Source organism: Benincasa hispida, chromosome 11 (assembly GCF_009727055.1).
Source record: "Benincasa hispida cultivar B227 chromosome 11, ASM972705v1, whole genome shotgun sequence".
Taxonomy (NCBI): Eukaryota; Viridiplantae; Streptophyta; class Magnoliopsida; order Cucurbitales; family Cucurbitaceae; genus Benincasa; species Benincasa hispida.
The window spans coordinates 32,627,573-32,639,149 of NC_052359.1; the positions used below are offsets into that span (position 1 = coordinate 32,627,573).

Genomic DNA, 11,577 nt, shown 5'->3' on the forward strand with positions numbered 1-11,577 from the left:
TGATTGATGAGGGAGCTTTTGGTAAAGAAAGCTCAAGTAGCAGTAACCTACAGAACTATCAGCTTACACGTGACAGGCCTCAGCGGGTGAGGCAGGCTCCTACGAGGTATAGTTATGCTGATTTAGTTGCTTATGCTCTTACTTGTGCAACTGACAGTATTAAAGCAGAGCCTCTTACTTTTGAGGAGGCTATTGTATTTAATTCGAAGGAACAATGGAAGAATTCTATGGAAGCAGAGTTGTTCTCGTTGCAGAAGAATTAGACATGGTCATTGGTTCCAAAGCCTCATAATCAGAAACTCATTCAGTCAAAGTGGATTTATAAAATCAAGCCAGGTACAGGAGGTGACAGCAAGCCTAGGTATAAGGCTAGATTGGTAGCCAAAGGATACATTCAAAAGGAGGGAGTTGACTTTCATGAGATTTTCTCTCTGGTGATGAGGCATTCGTCCATTCGATTAATTTTATCTATTGTTGTTCAGTTTGATATGTTTGTTGAACAGATGGACGTCACCACAAATTTCCTTCATGGTGAATTGGAAGAAGTGACCTACATGGCTCAACCTAAGGGCTATGAGGTGAAAGGAAAGGAAGACATGGTTTGTTGTCTTCATAGGTTCAGCTATGGACTGAAGCAATCGCTAAGACAATGGTATATCAGGTTTTACACTTTTATTATGAAGCAGAGATTTCATAGGAGCTCATATGATACCTGCGTGTACTGGAAACTATCTTAGAAAGGTACATATACTTATCTACTTCTGTATGTAGATGATATGATTCTAGTGTCTAAGGATTATTTTGAAATCTGTGATCTCAAGAAACGATTGAGTAGTGAATTTGAGATGAAAGATTTAGGTGAACTGAAAAGGATCCTAGGCATGGATGTGAAAAGAGATAAGGAGAAAGGTTTGTTAACCATTTCGCAGGAGAGTTATGTGCATAAACTGCTTGAGAAGTATAATATGTCTGATTGTAAGGCAGTTTTGACACCCTTAGCATCTCATTTTAGGTTTTCTTCGTCTCAATGTCCTGTTACTGAACAAGAAAGGTTACAGATGGCTAATATTCCCTATTGTAATGATGTTGGAAGTATTATGTATTTGATTATTTTTACTAGGCCTGACTTAGGATATGCTATGAGTATGATAAATAGATTTATGTCAAATCCTGGGAAGGAGCATTGGAATGCAGTTAAATGGGTACTTCGATATTTGAAAGGTAGTGCCAGTGTATCATTGTGTTTTAGCAGGGATTGTGATAAATCAGTACTGTTGGAAGGCTTCACAGATGCAGATTACGGTGCAGACCTTGACAAAAGAAGGTCTCTATCAGGTCACATTTTTCGTTTGTTTGGTAATGTGGTTAGTTGGAGGGTTGCTTTACAGTCAGTTGTTGCTTTTTCTACTACTGAGTCAGAGTATATTTCAGTGGGTGAAGCTGTGAAAGAGGCAGTATGGTTGAAAAGAATAGTTTATGAGTTGTTGTCGCAAGAGTTCATTCCTATCGTCCGTTGTAATAGCTAGAATGCTATTCATCTTGCGAAGAATCCATCTCATCACGAACGGTCTAAGCATATCAATGTCAAATTTTATTTTATCATAGAAGTTGTGGCCCAGAAAGATGTTGAACTGGTCAAGGTTCATGCAGTTGAGAATTTGTTAGATATGTTAAATCTAGATGATAGGAAGATTGGAGAATCAACTTGGCACTTAAATATTCTTGTTATGAGGGAGATTTGTAGAAAATAACAAGGTATTTAAACCTATGGGCTGGAAGAACCTTGGTTAACATATCTGACAAATTCTCAACTGTATGAACCTTGACCAGTTCGATATCTTTCTAGGCCACAACTTCTCTGATAAAATGAAATTTGACATCGATATGCTTAGACCATTCGTGATGAGATGGATTCTTCGCAAGATGAATAGCACTCTGGCTATCATAACGGACGATAGGAATGAACTCTTGCGACAATAACTTACCAACTATTTTTTCAACCACACTGCCTCTTTCACAGCTTCACCTATTGAAATATACTCTGAATCAGTAGTAGACAAAGCAATAACCAACTGTAAAGCAACCTTCCAACTGACCACATTACCAAACAAACAAAAAAGGTGACCTGGTAGAGACCTTCTTTTGTCAAGGTTTGTAGCGTAATCTGCATCTGTGAAGCCTTCTAATAGTGCTAATTTATCACAATCCCTACTAAAACACAATGATACACTGACACTACCTTTCAAATATTGAAGTACCCATTTAACTGCAATCCAATGCTCCTTCCCAGGATTTGATGTAAACCTACTTATCATATTCATAGCATATCCCAAGTCAAGCCTAGTACAAATCATCAAATACATAATACTTCCAACAAAATTACAATAGGGAATATTAGCCATATCTAATCTTTCTTGTTCAGTAACAGGACATTGAGACGAAGAAAGCCTAAAATGATATGTTAAAGGTGTCGAAATTGCCTTACAACCAGACATATTATACTTCTCAAGTAGTTTATGCACATAACTCTCCTACAAAATAGTTAACAAACCTTTCTCCCTATCTATTTTCACATCCATTCCTAGGATCCTTTTCAGTTCACCTAAATCTTTCATCTCAAATTCATTACTCAATCGTTTCTTGAGATTACAGATTTCAGAATAATCCTTAGACATCAATATCATACCATTGTGGAGATAGTTTGAGGATCTTGTCCCTATCAAGTGGTAGCAGAGCCATGCTCCTGAATTAACCATGCTCGGTAGAATCCTTTGTGTCGAACAAAGATGTATAGCGGAGCCTTGGAAGTAGTCATGGTGTGATCCATGATTGATCTCTATTGGATAGGTGGTATGCTCGGGTGAAAAGGAGTTAGCCTAGATATGAGTTAGACGGATGGATGACTATTTGAGGGGGGCTCGATGGTCTTTTGTTCGAGGGGAGGATTATGGGAATGCGACCAAAGTGGAGCCTTGGAAGTAGTCATGATGTGATCCATGGTTGAACTCTATTGGATAGGTGGTATGCTCGGGTGAAAAGGAGTTAGCCTAGATATGAGTTAGACGGATGGATGACTGTTTGAGGGGGGCTCAATGGTCTTTTGTTTGAGGGGAGGATTGTGGGAATGCGACCAAAGTGGAGCCTTGGAAGTAGTCATGATGTGATCCATGGTTGAACTCTATTGGATAGGTGGTATGCTCGGGTGAAAAGGAGTTAGCCTAGATATGAGTTAGACGGATGGATGACTGTTTGAGAGGAGGCTCGGTGGTCCTTTATTCGAGGGGAGGATTGTTAGGAATTGATCAAAGTCACACATTGGTTAGATAAGAGGAGGATCATGGGTATATAATTGAGAATGACTATCTCCATTGGTATGAGGCATTTTGGGGTGAAACCAAAAACAAAGTCGTGGACAATATCATACCATTGTGGAGATAGTTTAAAGGTCTTGTCCCTATCAGCTGCTTTAACAATTGATTGTAAATATTAGGTTTAAATCTTATTTTGGTCCTTTAACTTCAAATAATATTCTATCTTGGTTTTAAACTTTTAAAAATGTATGTTTAGTCCAGGAACTTTGAATATTGTTTTATTTTTGTCTCTAAACTTTTAAAAAAATTCGTTTTAGTCTCTAAATTTTTTAAAAAATGTTTATTTTAGTCCCAGATATATTAAGATTTTGTTAACTCTTTAACAAAATGACAAGGTGACTTGTATTTTTGGATGATTAGCTCACCAAATAAGTTAGCTACGGTAAAAAAAAAAATCTAGAGTTTAAATTTTAAATAAGGTGGTAAAGCGGGATAATTTAAAAGATATTTTTAGTTTAAAATTTTGGTCGTTCAAATTCAACATGTTGGTTGTTGGCATTTCACTACAAAAAAATAATGGTTGAAGAAAAAATGTCACTAATGCTTATCTTTCATCACAAATGACCTTTAGAGACGAAAAAAATAATCGTCACATGGAACGTCAATGAATCCTCGTCACTGAAGACTTTTTGCAATGAATTTACACATTTGCCACACATTGCGATATATTTATGCATTCATCGCTTCCTGCAACTATAGTAAAAACACGCAGTCTGCGACGTACTACGTGAAAGTCGCATTATGCAATGTTTATTATAACAACGTAGATTGCGATTAAATGTTAAAACATTGCATAGGATACAAGAATAACTTTGTGACACTTTTGTCGTTTCGTCGTAGTGGTGATGAAACGATTTTTATTTTTGTTGCAATATTTTTTTTAAAAAAAAAATCTTGAATCATTTAAGACCTTTTTCTAATAAAAAAAAAAACAATTGTCCTTGAATGAAACAAATAAAATTGTATAGTAAAACATTATATACATGCTAATATTTGTTATTGATTCAAAGTTTAGAAAAAAAAGGTTGCCACACGTGTATGTTCACAAAAATCTTAAAAGTTACCACATAAAAACAAAGTACATATGTTAGTACTTTGTATAAATTTTGAAACACACAATTTCTTTCAAACTAAGATGTGCAAACAAAAAAAAAGTCACCAAAATATTTATCCATCCCAAAAAGGTGTGTGAAGACAACCTTGACTCATTGTTGTGTGTAGCCACCAACAAAGATCGATTTCGTCCTACATATATGAACATAATATCAATATTTGAAGCAAAGGCTCAAACTATAAGTCACATAACTATCATGAAACATAGTTAAATTTAAACTCAAACTTAAACATAATTAAAATTGACCTAATAAATATTAATCTCCTATCTTAATATCAAAAACTATAACTCATATAATTATCATGAAACTCACATGTCACAAAATTCAAACCAAAGTCTTAAACAAAATTATCACAAAACTTATTACAACAAATTTAAATATTTCTTGCAACTCTTATTCACCTACAAAACGTTACAACACTGTTTGCACGAGGTTTCTAGAAAAAATTGTTTCGTGGAGTTGAACTTGTGTTGATGTTGATTTAATGTGATGTGTTTCGATCTATAGTACTTAATCATCTAATTCTCTCTCAGTTAAATACGTACGCTTGACTTGAAGAAGCAGAGCGCATGATATTCTTGAAGTCGAAGTATTGGGAGAATTCTCTCTAGGCCCTGTAATGTAGAATTGTTGACTCCCACAAATGAAGAGAACTTTCTATTTATAGAGTTCTTAAGTGGGCTTCGTGAACTTGGACTTGGTTAGTCCATAGACCTGCCCCTTTGGCCCAATTACTTGGATTTGGGCCTATTCTGGCATTTGAGCCAAATTAAACCCATTTTTTTTCGCTTAACTAGACTTTAATCCAAATTATAATATCAAATTACACCAAACTAATTTTATTCAATTCATTGGTCATGATGAAAATACGTGGCATCATTCGAATTCACGAATTTATGTCTTTAACTTCAATTTGGGATACCCGTCAATTTTTATCCATATTTTATCTTATGAAAAAAAATGAAAGGGCAACATCACAATTTCATCATGATTTAATCAAACAAAAATATCCAAGTATTTTATCAACATGCTCAATAACAAAACTTCAACTAAAAATTAAATGCAAGAATACCAAAAAAATCAAATGCAAAAATGTACATACCTTCAAGGAGCTTAGCCAAAAAGATAGCCAACCTACGAACAAAATCTCTAAACAAAGAAAATAAAAAGTATGTGAATGAGCCACAATTATATAGAGAAACGAGATCAAAATCAATTTTTCAATGTTAAAAGTGGAACAATAAACTTTTAAATCACACAATAAGCTCCAAATAAAACTATGTTGACGTAAACATACTTCAAATAAAAAATTTGAGCACATAATTATTCACATTTAGTAACACAAAGAAATTTTATTGAGTTCAATTCTCCACAATTATTTTTAATGGCAATAAACTTGATCCGCCACTACCTAACAGAATCCTTCCAATAATTTCAATAATTTAAATTTAATTAAAAATTACACCAAAAGAATCAATTGAGTTGAATTTTCCACCATCTCCTCTAGTTCTAGGGCTCCCTCCAACTCTCATTATAAAGACCAGTCTTGAGATGGATTGTCAAAATGTTGTCTTTCTTCAAGCTGCTTGTTGAGTTCTCAAATCCATTAAACACCTCCACAGCCTCTCCTTCACTATTCAAATGGTTGTTAACAATCTCCGCTTTCCCCAAAATCTTCAAGTTTGTTGAATTTCTCAATAACCCATTCATTAGCATGGTGTAATTGGCCAAACAAGGCAGATTCAGCTCTGTCATTGCTTCAAACGCCACTAGATTCTTGAGCAAAACCTGAGAAAACCCATTAAGATGAATACAAAGTAATGTCAAAGTGAGTGTTGTCTGCGAGCTTTTAAGAACAAACAAAAAATGGTGAAACCTTGATGGAATTTAAGCTCCAGTTCATGGATTTGGGGCAAATATCATTGAGAACAAACAATAGAATCTGCGAGCTTTTAAGCTCCAGTTCATGAGTAGAAATCAAAACCCCAATCACAAACAAAAAATCAAACATAGAAAAAGACAGACAAAGAGAGAATGCAGAGACCATGAAACCAAAAGGCTACCTCACGCTGGAGCTTCTCCTTCCAAGCAACTTCAAATACAACCTTCAACCTTCAGCCACGTCTTGAGCGATGTCTCCTCCGAAGTGACAAAAATTTCTCCCTCCAAGTCTTCAACGGCGCAATCAAGTAGTTTTAGGATAAATGGTGAAACCTTGATGGATTAGTAAGTGGTTGAAAAAAAAAACAGGCGACGTTTTGGGGTTTTCGCCTGCGTATTCAAACTCCTGCCTTTTTAATTCACGAGTTACATATTGTCTCAAACAAACTATGACAAATTAACTCATTTGTTACAAAGAACATGTGACGGAATAAATATTTCATTGCACGAATATGCCAAGACCACGTTTATAGTTGCTGAAATACAACGTATTAGTTTTTCGTTGCAACTTTAGTAGGATTGACAACGAGATTGGGGCAAGAGGGGAGGGACTATAATTATATATAAATATTTTNCCGCGGGGACCCATCCCCTTTTTTATATATATATAAATATATTTATTTGTAATATATATATATATATATATATATATTAAAAAATAAAAAATTTAATCGGAGACGGGGACAGGGCAGAATACCCTCCTGTCCCCGATCGAGGACCTGGTTAGAATCTTCAGTTTGATCTCATTTCCAGTCAAATCGGGAATTCTCCGTCCAGATCCTGCGGAAATTTTTGTCAACCGTAAACTTTAGAGACGAAAAATATTTTCCATCGCTAAAGGTGCAATGATTTAAAATTCGTTGCTAACTTTCATCAATAAAGAGTGTTTTTTTGTGTAGCGATTTTGTTTCACCTTCATCTTGCTCAATATATCTAAAGTTTAGTCCTTAAAAAATACAAATTCCTCACATTTGTGTTGAAAAGTTAACATAATTTTAAAAGTATGGATTAAAATAAATACTTTTTAAAAGTTTTGGAACTAAAATAATTTTTTTTTAAGTTTAAAATAAATACTTATCTAAATATGTTATCTTCCGTTGACGCGTATTTTTTTAGAATATTTGACAAGAAGTTTATAAATTACAAATGGAAAAAAAAAATTACTAAAAAAAGGGAAAAAATTATAAATCAAGGAGGGCCATGAATTTAGGCGGCAAAATAACCACGATTTTCCCGCCGGAAAGATCACCGACGTCACTATCTCTTCTTCCTCTCTCACTTAACAGCCACAAGCGTACGCAGAAAACAATGGCCAAAGACGTCGCCGGAGACAGAAAACAGTATTGGCTTCTGAAGACGGAGCCAGCAGAGTGGTCATGGGCGGACCAAGCCGCCAACGACGGACGAACAAAGTGGGACGGCGTAAAGAACAAGCAAGCTCAGAAGCATCTCAAGTCCATGAAACTCGGCGACCTCTGTTTCTTCTACCACTCCGGCGCCAAGGCCCGCCGCGTCGTCGGCGTGGTTGCCGTCGCACGGGAGTGGTACTCGGCAGACGACGATGATGTCGTCGTCGACGTGGAGGCAGTCGGAGAGATGAGGGAACCGGTGGATCTGAAAGAGATGAAGAAGGGGATGGAAGGGATGAAGAATTTTGCTCTGTTTCGGCAGCCAAGGCTGTCGGTTGTGCCGGTTGCGAAGGAGATTTGGGATAAGATCTGTGAACTGGGAGGCGGATTTGAAGGAGATGGAACAGAGGGCGGGCATGGGAGCGAGGGATAGAGCTTGAATTTGAATGCGCGCAAGGTGCTTGTGAATATGCCTAAGAGAATTTTGAAGGGATTGGATTCAGAAACCAAATCTGTTTCCGAACTCTGGGAAGAAGAGGATCTTGAAAGGGAAAGGCTCAGGTATATATTTTGTTTTTGTTGTATGATTAATCGTGGTTTGTGAATTCTTTGGGGAATCAAATTTTAGATTATGAAGTTTCTTTTTCTTCAACAATGGCAGAACTAGAGTTCTAATTTACTTTCATATCTTTCGTTAGCATTAAACTTCCATAATTTTTTTTTTTCAACCATTGCTCAACTGTCACACGTACGTGTCCGTAAACAATCAAAAGGTCCGTGGTTTCAATATCCTATGATACTACCTCTACTAATTAAATGGAAATTAGGTCACCAATGCATCATTTCGATTCCTAATTTCCATTCGCTATTTTAAATGATTTATGTTTTTTATGTTTATTAGAAGTTCATGGTAATACAAATAATTGTCAAAATACCCATTCTAAAGGTCTAAAATAGCAAATGATCCAGTTTTTGAAAAAAAAATGTCAAATGCCCATTTGCTGATGTGATGACCACGTAGAGTTACGATATTGACCTTCTTTTTTCTTTATCCTCTTCTTTTTTGGTACGAGAAATTTTCTTCTGCATGTCGTCTTCTTCTTCTTTGACACGACAAGTCCACGTGAACAACTCCGATGGAACCAACACCGATGAGCAAAAGATAAGAGAGAGGAGTCATTTTGTGAGTGAGGAAACGAAGAGAGAGTGAGACGAGCGAGAGCGAGAGTGAGATTTGTGAGTGAAAAAGGAAAAGAGAACGAGACGAGCAAGAGCGAGAGACATAGTGATTTATTTGTGGAAAAAAAAAGAGAGAGAGAGAACGAGACGAGCGAGTTTGCTTTTCTGCATGCGCTCGAGTATATTTCTATAATTCCATTCGAATTTGACGTCGATAAAGGGTCATTTGACATTTTTTTTTTCAAAAATTGAGTCATTTCACATTTTTTGCCTAATTTTTGGTCATCCATACGACAGACCGGTGGTAATATTGTAATAGGATACTTTTGAAAAAAAATAAAAGGAAACACTTTAAGAGTATTTTTATATTTAATTTAACCTTTTACATTTAATAAAATTTGAAATTTGAACTTTTAATCTTTTTTTTCTTTTAGTTCAACCATATGTGAGACTTAAAATTTGAAGGTTTGACCTTCTAGTTCAAGATAAAATGCAGATATGGAATTATTGTATGAATGACATATTTTGGAAGTCTCAAATGAAATCTCATCCAACTTTTGAAAACTCAAGTTTTTTACTCTTAGATTACATCATCATTGAGAGAAATTACCAAAACAACCAATCATGCATCGAGATCTCTTGATTCTCGACCTTCGTTCATTGCTCTCACTTCTCGTTTCACACTCCTTGATCCACATCCTTCCTCCTTCCATCTACAATGGTCCACCTTCTTCCTCCTCCTTATTCTTCTTCTGCAACGATCCACCTTCTTCCTTCTTATTCCCTTAAACCCACCCATGATTTAAGCATTGTAGCAAAAACTACAACCCAACAATGCTGACCCGACCTAAAGGTGGCTTCCATGACTTCTTCTACAAGACGATCAGCAAGCTAAAAGGTGAGGATGGACAAGTAGCGACTACAAATTCAAGAGCGAGAATCGAGAAGCGAGAAGCACAAACAAGAATCAGGAGGTGTGATCGAGGAGCACAAGCAAGAATCTTTGATTCTCATGTGAGAATTGTTTGACATTGTGTTTGTTGCAGCTTCCTCATCAGCATTGCTAGTTAAATAAACCAGTGTTGGAGGATTGATTCCAAGCCTGGAAACTTCGTCAGGATTCAAACCCAGAGCAAGAGTCAACAAAGAGGAGCGACGAGCGAGTCTGAAGAAAAAAGGGAATCGAACATGGTTAGTTAGCATGGATTGGATTAAGGGTATTTTTTGGACCAACCTAAAAATTCGGATTGGTTAGGTTGTCAACCTAAAAGACTAGAATAAAGTATCTAACCCAACCCCACCCAACCTTTAAAATTTGAGTTGTGTTGAGTTGGATTGAGTTTTCGGATTATAACTTATTTTTTCTTTAACAAAATACGTAAATTTATCTATAACACATGACTAAAATTTTATAAAATTCAAATATTAAATATCAAATATCTATAATATTTATTACAAACTTTAAACAAAGATAAACATCATAGCAACTCTAAAAGAAAAATATTAAAAACTCACAAATTCATCCGTCCAAAGTAATTCTTTATATATATAATACTTTATTGATATATATACACTTCAGATTGGGTTGGAACGGATCAATTCAAATTTTCTTTTAGTCCACCCGTGACCCAACCCAATTGGACAAAAATAGAAAAAAAAAATTAACCTAACCCAACCCAAGATCAAAACTAACCCAATCCAATTAGGTAGTCAATGTTGTTCGGGTTGTTGGGTTATTTGAATACCCCTAATTGGCATTTTAGTAATTTCACCCGAAGATGGCATAAGCTTAAGGTCAAAAACTTGTGTTTTCAAAATCTAGGTCAGATTTCATGTGGACCTCCTATTTTGTGTTATAAGTACAAAATACGGCTTACAGCAGGTTGCTTTCATCCCTCCTTTGGTTGTGATCTTTTGAATGAATGGCTTGCTGGTTTTTCTATCATCCAATCCACAACAGATCGAATGAAACCTAACGAAAAGGAAGTTCACACTTTAAGACTTGCTTTAATTTTGTATTTAATGGGCTTTTTAACTTTTATTTTTAAGACTTCCTATACATGTAGCTTAATTTTATAGTCCCAATTATAAAAATATCTTAAATTTCCTATTTTCATGAATAACCTGGTAGAATGAAATATTACACAAAAATCTAACCCAAATGTCTATATTACTTCCACGAATTTTAGACTTTTTTTAAATAACAATAATAATAATAAGATAGAAATACGAAAACACACATAAGAAAAAAATATACCATATTCACGCGTCTTTAAATGGCTTTTTCTGAAACTGTTTCATTTTCAAAATTCAAATAACTATAGTACATAAGGTTTTAACTACATTTTGTTTTCAATTTTAAATATATATGGATTTATTATAAGGATGTCATCTATCTTAATTTATATACATGTGTATACATGTCAAAATATGTGGAATATATATCTCAATAGAAACGAGACTAAAATTAAAATATGAAATTATATTATATAACAACCTTAAATCTATACTTGTTCTAAATACATTTGGAATAAACTTCGTATATATTTAAAATAAATCCATATAAATACTTAAGAAATGAAACACAAATGAAAAAGAAAGAAAACTTTGTAATTGATTGGG

General features: G+C 35.1%; 1 protein-coding gene across 1 annotated transcript; it reads left to right on the plus strand.

The window, feature by feature from the left end:
- Positions 1 to 7,630: 7,630 nt before the first annotated feature.
- LOC120091583 (thymocyte nuclear protein 1) lies at positions 7,631 to 8,547 on the plus strand. Its single transcript, XM_039049678.1, has one exon. It carries the CDS (start codon positions 7,736 to 7,738, stop codon positions 8,207 to 8,209), a length of 474 nt encoding a protein of 157 aa, XP_038905606.1. The 5' UTR covers positions 7,631 to 7,735; the 3' UTR covers positions 8,210 to 8,547.
- The last annotated feature ends 3,030 nt before the right edge of the window (positions 8,548 to 11,577 follow it).